This window comes from Peromyscus leucopus, chromosome 9, assembly GCF_004664715.2.
Source record: "Peromyscus leucopus breed LL Stock chromosome 9, UCI_PerLeu_2.1, whole genome shotgun sequence".
Classification (NCBI taxonomy): domain Eukaryota; kingdom Metazoa; phylum Chordata; class Mammalia; order Rodentia; family Cricetidae; genus Peromyscus; species Peromyscus leucopus.
Window position 1 is genome coordinate 73,669,713 of NC_051070.1, and position 19,984 is coordinate 73,689,696.

Sequence of the window (19,984 nt, forward strand, 5' to 3'; positions counted from 1 at the left end):
ACTTCAATATGAAGAGAGTGATAAAAACAGCCAAGAGACTACAGGAAACAAAGAAAAAAAATGCCAGAATAGTAAAATAAAAGATACCTGAAAAAAATACCACAAAATCAAAAAATGAGAGGAATAGACAATTTTAATAATAACTCTAAGTATTAATGATGCTAATTCCCCAGTAAAAAATAGAGTCATTTTTGGTTGTGAGCCTAGTCTTTAACGGCTGAGCCATCACCGTGGCTGATATGTAGAACTGAATGGTATTGTAAAATAAAATAAAAGGAAAAAAATAAAATATCAAAGAAAAAAAGATGCAAAAAAATAGAGTCATAATGGATTAGAAAATAGGATCCATCCTTTTGCTGCCTAGAAAAGTACATTGTATTAGGTAATTTTCTGTTGCTGTGATAAAATACTGTTTTAGAGTTTCTCTTTTGGGGGGGCCGGTTAACAGAATTTATTAAGATATAAATTGAGGAACTACACTCAAGATTACAGAACGGATTAGACAATAGAAGTCGTCCTCTGATCTGACTGGGAGCGAATCCACCTCACTGGCAGGAGCAGGGAGAAGGGGCATGTGACCCTTCTCTAACCTCCTATCAGAGGTCATGTACAATAGCAGGAAGCAACATCTTCGTTGGGTCATATAGCCCAAGATCATGGGCAGAGCAAATACCACTACATTTTCCCTTTTTGTCAAAATAAGAAGGTTTTAATCTTAATACAAAATATATACAATAAGAATGAATATTGTCCAGGAAAAAACAAAGGGTAGTAATATAAACAAAATAGAACTACAACCAAGAAGAATAACATCAAATAAGAAAGACATGCTAAATGTTCAGAAATGTCCAGAACATAAGCAAATGGCAAATTACTGAGATTACTTCAATAGCTATCCTATCTTGAGGATTCAGACTCTAGCATTAATATGTTCTAGCTAAGATATGAGGACACTGTAACTGTAACTATCTAGTCTTCAACCACATCAAAGACCTGAGAAAGAACATAATAATACCTGAGAAAACAGGAGATGGACGCAAGCAACTTTCAGGAGTCTTGCGAGAGTAGACAGAGACAGCTGGCAGCCTGGACAGTCACCTAAAGTTTTTCAGCATCATTGGTGCACTCAAATTGGCTACAGGCCTAGAGTATCTGACAGATCATTTTCAGAAGCAGGAATTTTGAAGGACCATCTTATTCTGTCTTGGCAGATTTCAGAAATCACTTTTCCTTGTGTCCCACTCATCCAGAAGGGCAGCATTCATACCATCAGCAGTTGAGGCAAGGGCAGTTCTTAGGCAAGTAGGCCATTTTGTACCAAAAAGAAGACAAACTTCAAAACAGAAATATCTCAGAAGCCCAATATTCTCTTGAGATCAGAACAGTGCTGCCAGGAGCAATCGTGTCTCATGTCAACAGAATTCTAAGTTATCAAAACATTTAAATGCCATATTCTCTAGGTCTATGAAGTTTTTGAAGATTACCTATCCATTTGACATTTGTTTCTGTAAGTCTGGTCAACCTAACTAACATACAAAAATGGTAAGCATGAGTCAGTAAGTCATAGAGATCAGTAAATCTTCCTTAGAGTTTCTCTTGCTGTGAAGGGACACAATGACCATGGAAACTCTTATAAAAGAAAACATTTAATTGGGGGTAGCTTACACTTCAGAAGTTTATTCCATTATCATCACGGCGGGAAGCACAGCATCAGGCAGGCAGACATGGTGTTGGAGAGGCAGTGAGAGCTCTACATCTTGACCCTTAGACAACAGGGTGTGAACTACCTCATAAGGCCTACCTTAAGCAAAGATGAGACCTGAAAGCCTGGCTCCACATTAACACACTTCCTCTAACAAGGCCACACCTCCTAAAATTGCCAATCCCTAAGGCTCAAGCATTCAAATTCATGAATCTCTGGGGGCCATACCTATTGAAACCCCTACAAATACCATGATCAAAGCCATATCTATATATATATATATATATAGAGAGAGAGAGAGAGAGAGAGAGAGAGTTAATTTTATTTAGGTTAAGGGTTTCAGAGGGGTAAGAGTCCATCATTCTAGGGAGACATGGTAAAAAGTAGAAGACATTGTGTGAGAATAAGAAGCAGAGAGACCACTTTTTCAAGGAGAAGCATGAGGTAGATAGAGGGTGAATTGGGTGTAGAGTAAGGCTATGTAAGTTCAAAGCTCAGTAATGTACTTCTTTTGGCAAGACAACACCTCCTAAAGCTCCTCCCCAAAGTGCTACCACCTGAGACTGCAAAACGTCCTTATCTCCACTTAAATGTTGACATGTATTAATTAATTTTTCTTCTACCAGATTTTAAAGTACATAGTCTTTTTTTTTTTTTTTTTTTTTTTTTTTTGGTTTTTCGAGACAGGGTTTCTCTGTGTAGCTTTGCGCCTTTCCTGGGACTCACTTGGTAGCCCAGGCTGGCCTCGAACTCACAGAGATCCGCCTGCTTCTGCCTCCCGAGTGCTGGGATTAAAGGCGTGCGCCACCACCGCCCGGCTAAAGTACATAGTCTTATAATGAAGTTCTTGATCTGTTTCAAGTTGACATGTAGGGTGAGAGATAAAAATATAGTTTTACTCTTCTGCATGTACATGTCCAATTTTCCTAATACCATTTGTTAAACATAATGTCTTTCTTCCAATGTTTGGTGTTTTAGGAGCCTCCTTATAAAAAAAAAGTAACCATAAATGCATAAATTTTTATCTGGGTCTTCTATTTTTCCATTGATCTATGTGTCTGGTTTTGGGCCAGTATTAGACTATTTTCATCATGATAGCTCTGTATTATAATTTGAGATTGTATATGATATTTTCTCTAGTATTATTAAGTAAATTTTAATCTTTCAAATTTTCCATTTTCTGCATGATCTACAATTTAATTTATATATAAATTATATGTTGAAGATGTACTCACAATTGTTTATGAATATTTTTTGAAAAGTATTCACAAAAATGAAAATGAACAGGAATAATTTATAATAATGTAAGAAAAGTAAATTCCATTCAATAAAATGATTCTAAACTTATTACATCACCACCAGTACATCAAGAATTTCATGATTGTTATAATCATGGCACCACACAGATAGAAACACAGCTCATTATGAGGCCAAGAGTTAAATGCAAGCATCTCTCTTGGTCATGCTAAATTGCAATAGCCTCATTTTCTAACAACTCCCACTGAGGTTTGAATTCCCAGTACTCCCAAAAATCTGTTTCCAGTAATTGGTCCACATCTTTAAAGGAAGTGAAAGACACTCTGTAGAATAGGATGCGGGCCATAACAAAAATTAGAAAGTATATTTTCCATTTTAAATATTACTTTGAATATGATGCTCCTCATACTGTATGTTAGAAATGGTAAGTGAAAATATTGTAGAAAACAAATTCATTAAATTTATTAAGATGAAGATGGTATTTTAATGAATTGTGTTGGCCAGATGGAAGGCTTTAGCCTTTGAGGCATCAAATCTTCCAACTGAGAGCTACCTTAACAGTACTTCACAGTAAGCTAGAATGAATAATTGCTGTGAAAATTGAAAGAAAATATGCTCTCAAGATTATAATGCAGAAAAAATTTGGCATTAGTTTGTCAGTGACTAATTATGGTGAATATAAGAAATATTACATGCTCATTTAATGAGTTCATCCTACAATTTAAATTACAGACCAGGGCTAATATTCTTTTCAAGATTCAGGTGGCTGACAGAGTATGTAAATATTTGTGTATATTCACCATTTGAAAAGGAAATAGAGGGTGAAATTGTGTTCTAAATTAGATATTTAGAAAACCTCTGTAAAAAAAATTCTTAGACCATAAATGCAAAATAAACAGTGATTATTGTATAAAGGGAAGAGATATAGGATGTTTTATATTCAAATCAAAGAAGAAAATGTTAGTAATTTAATAATTTTAACATTAATATTCCCCATAGTAAGAAAATCAGAATAGCTAGTTTCCAAATAAACAAGGCAGACAAAAGTGTATATCCCAACAAAAGACTGCAATAAATGTAAAAAAAAAAAGTGGATTTGATCTACAACATGGTTTTGATTGTCTTGGAAGGAAATGTATTTGAATTCATACAATTGGAAAATACTCTAAAGAAAAACTTATTACATTTCATTTTATAAATCTTCACATATTATACATATTACATCCTTTTTGGCTTACTGATCAGAATGTTTCAGTTTTGAAGGTGTCACATGGAAATGATCTTGATTTTGTTTTGAATAAGTCCTACACTAAGTTAAGGCTTTTCTCACATAGCTTATTTTCTTTATAGTCATGTATTTCTAGAGTATAAGCTCTTTGCATAACAGATATTGCTTACATAAGAACAGTTGTGATTAATTACATTTTTGAGATATTTCTTTTTTGTTGAATTGTATCTTTTAAGAAATTCACATGAAACATGAGTTCAAAGAATGTTTATCAATTTGATAACATAATATATACTTTCCAGTTTGGAGGAATATGGCATGTTGATATAAACCCAGATTCTAGTGTCAGGTTGACTCGTTTTAGGTACTAGTATTCATTCTGGTTAGCTATATAATTGTCAAAGTGTCAATAAGTGGTACATCATAGCTTTCTTATATATACATGGCAACAATAATACTCTTGTATCATTGTGTCTGATATGAGCACTAAACACCTTTAACATCCATTAAATATGTAGTGTGAAATCTAGTAGTTAGCAATCACTTTACTATAATTAATAATATTTTATTACTCAAAAAATTATGAATGATGTCTGAAAAACCTAGTTAAGATAGTTTAGCATTAAACATTGTAACACAAGCAGAATCTAGACATAGAAACTGAGACAAATTGTAATTTACTCCTAAACTAGCAGATGCAAACACATACATTTACCACAAGAAGACTTTTTTTTGTTAATTGGCAATGAAGCATTTGAGAACATAAGTGTAAAACCATCTGAGTATGGGACTGTGCTTCTTGGGATTTTTATACAATGTCAAAAAAATAAAGAAAAATTATTTTTAATGAATTTGAACATTGGTTTCCATACAAATTATATTCTAACCTGTGTCTGTTTCTTTCAAAAACACTAGATAATCTTTGTTGATCTCTACAAATATAGGGCAAGGTATTTACTGTTACAAATCTACATTTCTTTCATATTTGAATAACTTAACTGTGAGGAATCCAATGATATGGAAACCCTGATATATCAGAGACAAAATAAAACAGTTATTACCATCTAATCTTTTAAAGGAATATAAAACTATTTTTTGACTACTGTTCACCATTATTTACAATAAAGTAAATATACAGTTGGATGACATTCTAATCCTACAAAGTTGCTTTTCTGGCTCATTGAACCTGACCCAAATAATGAAAAGATTGATCCTACCAGTAAAGAATGAGTCAAGGTAAAGTAACAGCATGTAAGTCATTAATTTATATAACCAATTTTTGTTTATATCAGCTGGTCTGAAAATGCCAACATCATCTCTAACAATGATTCCACTTCCACAGTAAATAGATATTCCACAAATCATAAACTTTTAGTAGATTTCAACTGTCTACAAAGGAGCATTTCACTAGAGGAACTTTTACATGCCCATTTGAGTCTTTTTGTTTGGTTTTTAGAGACAGGGATTCTCTGTATAGCCCTGGCTGAACTAGTCTAAATCAGAGATTTGTCTGCCTTCAGAGTGCTGGGATTAAAGGTATGCCCTACCCCACACACAGCTTAAATCTTGCTATTAAATCATATTACTAGTTTGTCTAAATCATTTTCTGAACGGGGAGTTTGTAAGGACAAAATTTTGTAAATAAACTACTATGTTTATGTGATAATATATAAGTTCTGATGTGGCTGCTTTAAAACTATCCAATAAATTACAGAATCATCTACTTAATCTGAAAGGTTATGGTTTTAGGGAAATGTTCACAATGATTACCATCTAATCTTTATTTTTATTTCTATGTGAACAAATGAATGGGAAAAATGAAGATTGATTGGCTAAAATACATCATTTGATAAGATAGAAATTTCATTCTCTCAAATACTTTCTATTTTGTACAAGAATATTGTTTTGAAGGGGTGTGATGCATAAAATCATTTCCAGTTATACTCTGATATGTTGATATGTCAGACATTTCATGTTTCCAAATCATCAGTTGATATTGTCAACAAATAGTAAAACTGCAAACATACTGAAAATAACTGTGGTTTGCTTTTGTTTTTCATCTCCTTGTATTTTAAGAACTTCCAGAAGCTTTCTGAATGGAATAAATGGATTATGAAAATGGATCAGCTGTGACAGAATTTATTTTAGTGGGATTTTCTGGAGGTTGGCAACTTCAAACCGTCTTCTTTGTGACATTTTCTTTGATCTATTTTGCTACTGTGGTGGGCAACATTCTTATTATAGTCACAGTGACAGCTAATGTTACCCTTCACTCTCCCATGTACTTTCTTCTTGGAAATCTCTCCTTTCTGGACATGGGTCTTTCCACTGTCACAACACCAAAAATGATCAGAGACTTGCTTGCAGAACACAAGAGCATCTCTGTATGGGGCTGCATGGCTCAGATGTTCTTCATGCACTTCTTTGGGGGTGCTGAGATGACACTTTTGATAGCCATGGCCTTTGATAGATATGTGGCTATATGCAAACCCTTGCACTACAGGATAATCATGAGTCAAAGGTTGCTGAATACGTTTGTAATACTTTCCTGGACCATTGGTTTCATACACACCATGAGCCAGATGGTATTGACAGTGAATTTGCCTTTCTGTGGCCACAACATTGTAAATAACATATTTTGTGATCTCCCCCTGGTGATCAAGCTTGCTTGTATTGAAACAAACACTCTGGAGCTGTTCGTCATTGCTGACAGTGGGCTGCTGTCTTTCATCTGTTTCATCCTCTTGCTTGTTTCTTACACTGTCATTCTGGTCACTGTGAGGCACAAATCACCTGGCAGGCTGTCCAAGGCTCTGTCCACATTGTCTGCCCATATAATTGTGGTCACTCTGTTCTTTGGACCCTGTATCTTCATCTATGCCTGGCCATTTGGCAGTTTGGCGAGCAGTAAAGTGCTTGCTGTATTTTATACTGTTATCACTCCTTTACTGAACCCTCTTATTTACACACTGAGAAATCAGGAAATGAAAAAAGCCATGAGAAAATTATGGATCCAGCAAGTTAGCTTCATGTCGAATTTATAAATTGATCTGTATATGATTACCATGGTTAGGTAAATTAATGACTATGGATAATGTTTTGTTCTACTTTTTTTTTTTTTTTTTGGTTTTTCGAGACAGGGTTTCTCTGTGTAGCTTTGCGCCTTTCCTGGAGCTCACTTGGTAGCCCAGGCTGGCCTCGAACTCACAGAGATCCGCCTGGCTCTGCCTCCCAAGTGCTGGGATTAAAAGCGTGCGCCACCAACGCCCGGCTTGTTCTACTTTTATATTTGAACCATACACCAATAAAGATAAATTGATACTCATGTATTAGTGTTTCATTTATAGTGATGGTTTAATGTTAATTGTTAGCATTTTTATTTTGAATATTTTCAAATAATGAACATTTCCCTTATATGAATAATCAAATCTAGTGAAATCTTTCATTAAATCAGAATATGTAATACAAATTACGGTACCCTGCATATTTTTCCTGTGTGAAAGCCCACAAAACCTTACTAGTGAGATCTGAGCTTGCTTTGCACAGCAGGGCTGCATTAGAGGATGACTTGACCATGTGCACCAAGTGTTTGTGATAGTCTGCATTTGACTGTGCTGGGGGGAGGTTTTTTGCTCCATCTCTTGACATTCCTTTAAAAGTCCTTTAGTAGAGACAGAAGGGGCTAATGGGTTCTGACCCAGGCCTCTCCCTAGTCTGTCCTATGTTTCTCACTGTCTCTCTCCTCTATATTTCTGTCTACATATTTGTCATTTCCCTGTTTAAGAGTACAGTGGGAGAAAATTTGGGGGCAGGTCTCCTGTGGGTGGCACCCAAGCATGGAAGAGGGACTTGGCAAAATCTTGGGGAGAACGCCCCCAGAAGAAGCAGTTGGACTGGTTCATTTTTGTACTGAAAGTGAAGGTCGGGGATTTTAACCTCACGAGTGATATTGAGGCAGTGAAATGCCAACGTTGGAAAGTAAGGCTGCAACATAAATATATCTCTCGAGGTTTTTTCCTTCTTTTTCTCTCCCTATTAAATTCTATCTATAAAAATTAAAGAAAAATGTAAGATAATGTAGTAATATAATGTAGAAGGTAGAAGGTAAGAATATAGTATAACAAAAATTTAGAGAAAGGTAGATTAGGAATATTGGGTAAGAGAATAAGATAAGCAACAAGATGGAGGAACCATGTCCTTAATTTTCTAACTATGGGGCTAGGAACACAAACTTCGAAAAATCAGAGGAAAAAAATAGGGAGAAAAAGATTCCTGTGGAGCCGGGCGGTGGTGGCGCACGCCTTTAATCCCAGCACTCGGGAGGCAGAGCCAGGTGGATCTTTGTGAGTTCGAGGCCAGCCTGGACTACCAAGTGAGTTCCAGGAAAGGCGCAAAGCTACACAGAGAAACCCTGTCTCGAAAAAAAACAAAACAAAACAAACAAACGAAAAAAAATTCCTGTGGAAAGCTTTTGGTCCCAAGCGGTGGCAGGGCAAAGAGTTGTCCCTGAGGCAAATGCAACTGAAATGCAACTTTTCACTATGCTGATACTGCTACTGTATGGAAACACTGTAACAACAGAACTAGTTTCCTCTTGGCCATGAAACCAATTAGAGAACATAAGTCTTAGGAAAACGTGGCAGTCTTTTTCTCTCAAAAAATGAAAGCTTTCTTGGGAAAAACTTTATCTCTCTCTAAAAAACTAAAAAGCCTTTCAGACCTTTCTTTCTCAGATTATCTTTCTGTAAGAGCAAAAATTTCACTCACTTAGAACAGGGCAGATTCCTTCCTGAAGTTTGCAGGATCTTGGGAAAGCTGCTAGCACAAAAAAGCAAGGTCTTAGTTCCAAGCAGTAGCTGCAATGGCAGCATGAGAAAAGCTGAGGCAGAATCTGGAAGACAAGCTCCTACCTCCAGAAGCAGTCATCAGAAGAACAGAACAGGCATCTGGGACTCTGTATGGGGGCGCAGAGATAAGTGGAGACAAGACAAAGATCTGTCCCGGGAAAAAAGTCTCTCTGAAATGGCTGTGAAAAAGCTTTATCTTAAGTACTTTCATTTTCCTTCACTGACCAGGTAAGTCCTGAAGGGTTTTGCTTCTGGTATCAAAATACCTGTATAAAGTACACACAGACAAGCATTACTCACTTTGGGAACAGTGTGAAGGAAGGAAAATACCCATCAATGCCAGCTCAGGGAGAACAGACATCTCTCGATTTCCTGTGGTAAAAAAGCAAAAAAGCTTGACTCAAGTCTCCCATTGAGAAAAGCAAAACTGTATAAACAAATCCTGTAAAGTGAAAAAGAAGTGTGGCAGACCTGAAAGACATCATGGGGAATGTAGCTCAAAAAGCATCTTCAGAAATGTAGTACTAGTATGACATGGGAGAGAAAGGCAATATGGGAAGTGTAGTTTTGCAGTTAAAAATGCTGGTACTGCCCAGAAACTTCATTTTTTCAGCTCAGAATGCAGATTCTTTTCAAAGCAATGCTAGAAAGCTTAACCTCACCTCCTGAGAACTAAGAACAGTGGAACAACTTGCCTTTCAGGAAATATTAAAGTGCTAGTACCATTTGTCAACAAGTCACTTTGAAAATTTTAAGAAACCAAGGGAAAGTGGTTTGTACACTGGAAAATTGCTTTGTAGGTGGGGACTAAACTTCAGAAGGTCCAGCTGTCTTACAAAATAGAGTCACTTCACTTGAAAGTTCCCTATAAGAAATCAATGCTAAAATAGAATGCTTGCTTAGTGAATGCTCTGATGTTTGTGAGAATAGGAAAAATGTACCAAGTACTAAAAGTACTAATAGCTGTGATATACTCTGACCATGAGGTATTAAGCTCAGACTGTAGTTGTAGCTTTTCAACCTTTAGTACTTGTCTAAGACCTGAAGGACAAGAACTGAATGGACTCTACCCTATGTAGTGAAAAAAAATCACCTATTTCTGGGGCTCTTACATTTTATACTGGTGCCAGTAAATTAGTAATGGCTGGTAATAAAGCAGGGAACATATGTAAAATAGTCCACAGTCCATATGCTTCAATCAAAACTCAGAATTATATGCCATTCTAATGGTTTTATTAGATTTTAATAAGTCTCTAATATAATTACTGATTTTCAATCTGCAGAAGGTATATTGTATATAGATACTGCTGAACTTATTCTTTATAATTCAGAATTAACTTAATTATTGATACAGCTTCAACAGGCAATCCAGAACAGGAATTGCCCAATTTATATTACTCATATTCAGTCTCATATGGGATTGCTTGGGCCATTGGTAAAAAGAAATGGATAAATTAATCAGCTACTAAGAGGAAATGTATTAGAAGCTATATATTTTCATTAAAAACATGATAATAATAAAGGCTTGAAGAAAAAATTTCATAATCTGGCAACAAGCTAAAGGAATTATTTTAAAGAATTGAATTGTCCTACTTGTTCTTTGTATAGTCGAGTTTCTTTACCTGAGGGAAGTACCAAAGAAATGAAATTTGGTAAATGAATGTATTTTATTTAGCAGAGTTTGGAAAATTAAAATACATTCATCATACCATTGATATATTCTCTGGATTTCAATGGGCATCTGTTTTAAGTTCTGAAAAAGTTGTTTCTAATAAATTGCACACTTATTAGAGGCAATGGCTACATTGGGCATTATGATACAAATTAAAACTGATAATGCTCCTGTTTATGTTTTGAGTAAAAGGAAACAATGTTTTGTACAATATAACTAAGACACATTACAGGGATACCATATAATCCTACAGGACAAGCAAGTGTTGAAAGATCTAACCATACTTTAAAAGAGATACTTATAAACAAAAGGGGGATATGAAGACTCCCAGAGATAGATTACATAAGCCTTTACTAACTTTAAATTTTTAAGTGCTAATGAAGCTGGGACAACAGCTTCTGAAAGGCATTGGACTGTAGGGAAAAAGAAAAACAAAACAAAACAACAACAACAACAACAAAAACAAAACAAAACAAAACAAAACAAAAACCGCTGAATTGAGTCAGCCTGAATACAGCAAGGATGTTTTGACATCAGAATAGAAAACAAGGAAGGTGTTACAGTGGTGTCAAGGTTGTGCTTATGTTTCTGCAAGAGACAAGTTGTTGATACAATCAAACTTAATGAAATTTCAACATGAACAAGAGAGCTCTCTTGGATGCCTGGGCTGTTGACAAAGATAATACAACTCAGAAAAGAAAGAGACACAGAAAGCCTTTAAAGCAGATGGCTGATCCTCCTACCTGGGGGCAGCTTAAGGAATTGTCTTGAAAATGGAAAAGCAATAGTTCACCTGGCTAGGGAACCTCTGAATGCTGTCTGTGATAACTGTATAGGTAACAGGGACCAATCTCACTTACTGGGCTTATATTCCCAATCCTCCTATTAACAAAGGGGTAAGTTGGGAAGATACAGATATTCTTCTTGTAGTCAATGAATCCTTCTGAACAAAGGCTTGAGGTTCAGTTCTCAGAAACTTTTCCTTTCTGTGGCAAGAGAGCCTAAGATTACATTCTGAGGTGATTCTCCTTTTTGAACGGCTCACATAACACAGAATACCCAACACTTATAAACTATAATTCTGAAATGACAACCCAAAGATGTTTTGATTTGACAAGGAAGGAATCAAATAGTTTAGAACTTGTGGTTATTTGAATAAAAATGGGGCCCCAAATATCATACAAGTTAGGGCTGTTTGGGAAAAATTATGAGTTGTGGTCTTGTTGGATATGTTGTGGCATGGGGAGTTATTGGAGGCTTCAAAATTTTCTTGCCACTACTGTGCTCCCTGATTTTTGCTTGTGGTTTGATATGTGATTTCTCAGTTGTTCTTGCTGCCATCCCTTCACTCCACCATCATGGACCCTCAATGTTTAACACTGTAGTCCCAATTAAAAACTTTTTAAAAATAAGTTTCCTTGGTTTCTTGTTTGTTTATCTTTTTAATCATAGCAGTAGAAAAGTAACTAATACTGAAATGGATCCTGGGAATGGAGCATTACTCTGAAGAACCCTACCATACTGATTTTGAAGAATGTGGAAGACTTAGGGAATTTGGAGAAGAGAAGTGGTTAAATGATATAATCTGGGTTTATCAATTCATATTAGTAGAAGGCTGGAAGACAATTGAGAGCTATGTGGACTGTGGAGGCCCCAAATCAAGAGGCTTCAGAGGGAAGTGAGGACTCTAACAGTAGTTACTGTTGTTGTATTTTATGAAAGAATGTGGCAGCTTCTTAACCTTGCCTTAAGAATTTCCCCTAGGCTAAAATAAAAAGTAAATGGCTGATTTCTTCAGAGGATGAGATTTCAAGAGAGCCTAGAATATTGATTCTATTTCATGGTTGTTTGTAATCACCCTTATGGGGGTTTACAATGAAAAAGAACAGTAAGGGAAAAATAAATAGTTTAAAGAGAAAAAGAGTACCTGGATATTTATTATTGCAGACAAATGTTGTGTTGAAAGAGATAAGGAGGTTGGGAAAAAGTCAAACTTGCAGAGAAATAAATGGGAGAACATACTCAGTATAAGACTCCACACACCCTAATCTTCTAACTTGTGAATTGCAAAGACCTAAGGAATTAACAAAAGATACTGGACATATGATTCAAGGGGGACATGCAGACAGTCAAACATGGTAGTCTATGTTGTTCTGGCTTTCGAGTCATGTAGGGGACACCAGTCAAGGGGTAGTGGAATCTTCCTCCTCATAAGAAGAGTGACCAATGACCGGGAATGTGTGGCAGAAGCATTCCTTAATGAAGGCCCTAAAAGGACAGTTATGCCCAGATCTCAGGGATCCCAAAAAGACCACCACAGAGACTGAACCCCATATGTAAAACCAAGAGCCTTTATTTCAAGCTTGAAGATTGTTCTCTCTGTCTGAGGCAATGGTGATAGCAGAGAGCCCTGAACCTGGGCAGGATGGGATTTTCTAGAGGAGGGGATTTCTAGGGGTCAGGACTATGATGAGCTGACATTTGTCTAGGGGTGCTGGAAATGTTTGGAATGTCATGTATTTCCCCTTAGATTCAGGCCCTCCCTGGGTGGGGTCACCTTATGGTGTTTTTCCTGGATCCAGTTGTTGCACCAAACCTAAATGATTGCCTCACTCAAAGTTTCTACCTATTACTTCCAGGAAAAACCTACATGGTTCCATTCCTGAAAGGGAGCTAATCTGGTCTCAGTTCCATAGCAAGTTTAGCCCCCAGACCAGCAAAAACGCTGTGAGTGAGGTGTTCCCCCTCCTCCCTGAGTGCTGGCTTCCCACCCTAGCCCGAGGCTTCCACAATTTCACCTAGTTAAAATAGACATGGCACTCTCTCTGGTGGCACCCTACTTAGGCACAGAGAGGGCTTAGAGCTGAGCCTGCTGGCAGACCTATTGTCTGTAGAGGCAGAGAGGGGCTTAGAGCAGCCTGGAACTCTTCATGCCCTGAAGCTCCAGGGAATCACCAGAAGAACTGCCTACTGACTGTGCTCACTCTGCTGCCAGCCAAGGCATTCAACAGGGCCTGCTTTGGAGCTATACCAATGCGTCTTTCTGGCTGAAAAGTGCTACTACACCCCCCAAACCAGAAAGGTAAGATAGGCAAACTAGCATCTTATTTCAAGTTAAAGTACTTGATAATTTTATACCTTAAAACTAACTAACAAATTTTGAGTAATTCTTTTAATATGGCCAACAACTTTACCTCACAAGAATTTTAAAACCTTTTTGCCTATATGATGAATGACATTTTCCTGGAAATATATGACCTTCCTAAGGCATATCTGGCCTGTACCATTTTGGCATTCATTGTAATAATTCATGCAGTGTTCAAATACTGGTTTAATAATAAGAACAAAGATAAGTCATTATTTAGACTGATACAGGCTTTAAAAGATAGCAATGAAGGCTTACATAAAAAAAGATTCTTTCTCTAGTATCTGCTAACCAGGATTTACAAAATAGGCTTATACCCAAAATTGATTTTGTTGATAATAAATATGAATATTTAATAGATATAGCACTAACTCTCCAGAGTGAAGTTGTGGCTACTCAGACACTATATAAGAAAGATTATCAGTAATTGATCAGATAAGGTCCATGGAATCATGTATTTCAGAAGAACATAAAAACTTCCATGATTCCATGAGATATCTGGAATCCCTTGCAAGAGAGGAGGTTCACTTCCTAGAACAGACTCTAGATGCTTGTTTGCAAGCCCTGGAAGAAACTCTCAGTAAACATGACAAGGGACTTAATAAGCAGAAGGGCAAGACCATACAGGTTGTAACATCTCCAAATGACTCTCATACAATGGCTTATCCTCTTATCATCCATGAGAAACCAGCAGATAACACACACCCCGAGCCATATATGACATATACATTATGACCAATTTCAACAAGGGACTTTAAAAATATAAAGGAAGCAGTAGTTATGTATAGGATACACTCCACATACATAAGACAGATGTTAAATTCGTGGTCTAGTGTGGCCCTATAGCTCAGGGGTTAGAGCACCGGTCTTGTGAATCCGTGGTCTACCTCACATAGAATTATTCCAGATGACTGGCATCAGTTAATTTCAGCTATTCTAGAATATAGGCAGCAGTTACAGTGGAAAAGCTGGTTGAGAGAAGAGGCAAGAAATTTATAACAACAAGGTAAACTCTGAGGTTTTGTGATCTCCCAAATCAAATACTTGATGAGGGATATTTCACTGACAGAAATGTACAAGACAATTATGATGAGCATACAATATCCCTATGCTGTACAGCAGCTCTAAATGCTTGGGGAAAAAATTCCAGAACCTGGAAAATGAACTGAGGTATATACAAAGATATTTCAGGGACCACAAGAACCCTTCACTGATTTTTTACAAAGGCTGAACACACCTATAACAAAAGCTGTGTCAGATAAAGAATTAAGAAAAGTATTAACTGAGTCCTTGGTGTTTGACAATGCTAATGCAGAAGAATACTTATACAATTAAAGGTCAGATCAGCTCCCTTGGAAGAATGGATTCAGTATACTAATGGTGTTGAGTCTCTTAACTACAGTAATGAGGCTTGGATAGGAGAGACAAATCCCAGAGGTGAAAGAAGGCCCCATGGTGCCAAATGTTTTAAATGTGGAACACCAGGTCATATAAGCAAAAGCTGTACATGGGGTGCTCCTAGAGGTAATACTACTTTTAGAAATAGCCCAAACAGGAGACCCCAACCTCCTGGATTATGTAGAAGATGTGGCAAAGGCCAACATTGGACCAGTGAGTACAGATCAAAAATAGGTATACAAGGCAACCCTTTACTGGTGGGAAACACTTCAGGGGGTCTCTTTCAGGCCTCCAAATCAAACGTGGTATGAAATTTTCCAACCACTGTGGAAGAAATTCCTCTCCAGGACAACTGAATAAACTAATGCCTAATGTAAAAACCTATACTGCAATGGATGATAAAACAGATCTGATATATGAATCACAATTTCCAAAGAACACAATAAAACAAATATTTTGGCAGACTTCCATAAATGAACAAAGACCAAAGCTTAGAATTCGAATTAATGGCCTGGTAGACACAGGTGCGGATGTGACCATAATTACACCAAACTCATGGTATCTGAATTGGCTTCTTCAAGAGGTAGATGTCCAACTACTGGGGATTGGAACCCTATCTCAGATAAAACAGAGTTCAAGATGGGTTGAATGCATAGGGCCAGAAGGACAGAGAGGAACCTGAAGCCATATGTAGAAAATGTAGCTGTAAATCTTTGGGCCCGAGATCTGTTACAACAGTGGAATACCCAGATTAAAATTGCTATACTCTCAGAAAAGGAGTACAGATCAACACATGTTTCTAGGAATAATATCATAACATGCTATTAAAAAACAGTCACCAACCATTCAGGCTGTACACAAACAGAACACAACTGTTGTTGAACTCTCAGAAGTACCAACTGCCTTACCTTTAAAATGGCTAACTAATAAACCTGTCTGGGTTGTACAATGGCCTTTGACAAAACAGAAGCTACAAGCTTTAGAACAGCTGGTTCAAGAGCAGTTACATGCTCAACACATTGAATACCAGACCCTGGAATTCTCCTGTATTTGTTATTTTAAAAAAAGTCTGGTAATTGGAGAATGCTGACAGATCTGAGAGCTATTAATAAAGTAATTCAGCCAATGGGCTCCCTACAGACTGGGATGCCCTTGCCCTCTCTGCTACTCAAAGAATGGCCTATAATAGTTATTGACTTAAAAGACTGTTTTTTAACCATACCCTTACAAGAAAATGATAGAGAAAAATTTGCCTTCACAGTACCTAATTATAACAATTCTCAGCCAGTCAAGAGATATCAATGGAAGGTCTTTCCACAGGGAATGTTAAACAGCCCTACCATTGGAGATAATTCGTGTAAAATTTCCACAATCCATAATTTATCACTATATGGATGATATCCTATTAGGTGATCCAAAGTTAGACACATTAGAAAGCATGTTTGAAGAAGTAAAAAAAAAATGACTCACTGGGGACTGCAAATTGCTCTTGAAAAAATACAAAGAGGAGATTCTATTAATTACTTAGGATATAAGATAGAACTATAAAATTTTAGACCCCAAAAGGTACAACTAAGGAGAGATTGATTGAAGACTCTTAATGATTTTCAAAAGTTGTTAGGAAGCATTTCCAACTTGGGTATCAAGGGAATACCCAAAGACGGACTATAAAATTTGGCTAATACTCTAGAAAGGGACAAAGAATTAAATAGTCCAAGAGAATTATCAGCCAAAGCTGAGAAGGAATTGGCTCTACTAGAAAAGACAATTCGAGAAGCACATGTGGATCATGTGGATCCTGAACTTAAATGCATTTTTGTCATATTCCCCTCCAGAAATTCCCCCACAGGTATTTTGATGCAGAGGGAAGATATTATATTGGAACAGATATTCCTACATTGCAAACCAAATAAGAAATTAAAGACTTATATAGAAAGATCTCTGATTTGATTCAAAAAAGTAAATTAAGACTTTGCCAGTTGACAGGAATGGACCCAGCAGAAATTGTAGTACCTTTAACTAATGAGGAAATTAGTTAAAGATAATGGATAAATATTTAAATATAAAAATGGAAATAGTTAAAGATAATTTCTTCACTATGGAAAGATAATGAATACTGGCAGAGAGCCTGCAGTAACTTTTTGGGAAAGATAAACAACCATTATCCCAAAAGCAAGAGAATAGAATTCATAAAGAAGATTGAATGGCTTCTTCCTCACATTGTATGACAAAAGCCAATTTCTGGAGTCTTCACATTTTATATTGATGCAATAAATCAGGGAAAGCAGGATACAAATCAGGAAACTTACATACAGTGGTACAAAGTCCATACATCTCCGTACAAAAGGCAGAACTATATGCCATTCTTATGGTACTGATGGACTTCACAGAACCCCTCAATATAGTCACTGACTCTCAATATGCAGAGAGTAGTTTTACATATTGAAACTGCTGAATTTATTCCTGATAATACAGAATTAACTTCATTATTCACACAATTGCAGGAAATCATCAGAAAAAGTGAACATCCTATATATAACACATATCAGATCCCATACAAGTCTTTCCGGACCTCTAGCACAAGATAATGATGAGATTGATCAGTTACTGATAGGTAATGTGCTAGAAGCCTCAGAATTTCATTAGAAATACCATTAAATAGCAAAGGTTTGAAGAAGGATTTCTCCATCACTTGGCAACAAGCTAAGGATATTGTGAAAAAAAATGTCCTACTTGTTCCCTCTATAACCAAACTCCATTACCTGCAGGGAGCAATCTAAAAGGTTTACAAAGAAATGAAATTTGGCAGATGGATGTGTTTCATTTTGCAGAATTTGGAAGATTAATGTATGTACACCATACCATAATATTCAGGATTTCAGTGGGCAACTCCTATGAGTTCTGAAAAGGCTGATTCTGTAATTATACACCTATTAGAAGTTATGGCCATCATGAAAATACCTGTACTAATTAAGACAGACAATGCCCCAGCATATGTCTCCAATAAAATGAGACAGTTCTTTTCTTATTACAATATAAAGCATGTTACAGGTATACCACACAATACCACAGGTCAAGCAGTCATAGAAAGATCCAATCAAACTTTAAAGGATATGCTAAATAAACAGCAACAGGTAACAATGACTCCTAGAAATAAATTGCATAGTGCTTTATTAACCTTGAATTTTCTCAATGCTGATGACAAAGGAACAACAGCTGTGGAGAGACATTGGATGACAGACAAAACTCCTGAGCTAAACCAACTGGTTTATTTCAAAGATGTGTTGACCTCAGAATGGAAACCTGGATATGTCTTATGTTGGGGAAGGGGTTTTGCTTTTGTTTCTGCAGGAAACAATAAATAAACAATAAAAAGGGACCATTGTCTTCAGGATTCTAATTCTCTCCATGCTTACTTTTGATTTCTCAGAATCCTTTCTTACATGTCATGTCATCTTTAAATCCAACCTTTCCATTTTGATAAAAAATAAGTTTTTCCAATAGCAATCCCTGAAGTCTCCAGAAGGAAGATGGGGCCCCAACAACAACTCTACCCAATCCAGAATGATGCCATGGTAATCATCATCATACACTTCTTGCAAGAATTTCAAACAATCTTACCCATTACTCTGAGACTTGCTGTGGAATCTACAGTTAGTCTAACTGAGATTTAACTATCTGAGCTTTCTTACAGTACCCAACAGAGATACCATCACCCCCTAAACATCAGGAAGCAATTCTAAGAAAATGATGCCCCTTGTCCCTAAGGTTTCATATTTCTCAGGGTTATGGATGATGGTTATAGGGTTGGGGGTGGAAGAAACTATTAAACTCAGTATTCTCCTTAAGAAAAAAAAAGTATCTCAAAAGAAAAAAAGGAAAAGAAGAAATGGAATGAATAGATATAAGATATTATGGTAGATTATTGTATGTACTAGTAAACAAGTTTAGTAAAATAACAGCCTTAGATAATTTGCACTGTTATGGATTCTTATATGTTGATACAAATGTAAACTATTTTTATATTCCTATTTAAGATAATTTGTATATTATACAAATACAGAACTATATTTGTTATAATGTACATATATTTCTACTCTTATTTGAAATATTTGTATACTGATACAAATGTAAATTTATATCGGTCATACTGTATGTATGCTCTACCTCTGTTTAGGATATTTTGTATATTGATATATATTTAGGATTATTGTCATTTTGCATATTGCACTATACATTCCTACCTCTGTTACAAATATCTTGTGTATTGTCACAATTTTGAAGTCATCATCCTTTACCATACATTTGCTTATAGACTGTTTACCTTGTTTACATAAAGCCTTAGTCCTTAGGTTATTTAGGTAGATAAGACTTACAGATTTATAATCACCTATGCTTGTCATCTCTATAGTTACGTTAGTTAGTTTATCCAGATTTACAGATACATAGGTTGGACAGACAGGTAATCTTCAAACACTTCATAGACCTAGAGAATATGACATTTAAATAACTTTGAATTCTGTTGATGTGAGACACAATTGCTCCTGGCAGCACCAATCTGATCCCGAGAGAATGTTGGGCTTCTAAGATATTTCCATTTGGAAGTTTGTCTTCTTGGCACAAAATGGCCTATTGGGCAAAGAACTGCCCTTGCCTCAACTGCTGACAATATGAGTGCTGTCCTTCCGGACAAACGGGACACAAGGAAAAGTGACTTCTGAACTCTGTCAAGACA

At 36.3% G+C, this 19,984-nt stretch overlaps 1 protein-coding gene across 1 annotated transcript; it reads left to right on the top strand.

Annotated features, from left to right (window-relative positions):
• The first annotated feature begins 6,272 nt into the window (after positions 1 to 6,272).
• Positions 6,273 to 7,247, top strand: LOC114695997 (olfactory receptor 4L1-like). The gene has a single exon (XM_028873516.1). The coding sequence runs from the start codon at positions 6,293 to 6,295 to the stop codon at positions 7,229 to 7,231; it is 939 nt and encodes a 312-aa protein (XP_028729349.1). The 5' UTR covers positions 6,273 to 6,292; the 3' UTR covers positions 7,232 to 7,247.
• The last annotated feature ends 12,737 nt before the right edge of the window (positions 7,248 to 19,984 follow it).

Coding starts and splice junctions, on each gene's coding strand:
- LOC114695997 (XM_028873516.1), top strand. CDS start 6,293: ATGGATTATGAAAATGGATCAGCTGTGACAGAATTTATTTTAGTGGGA.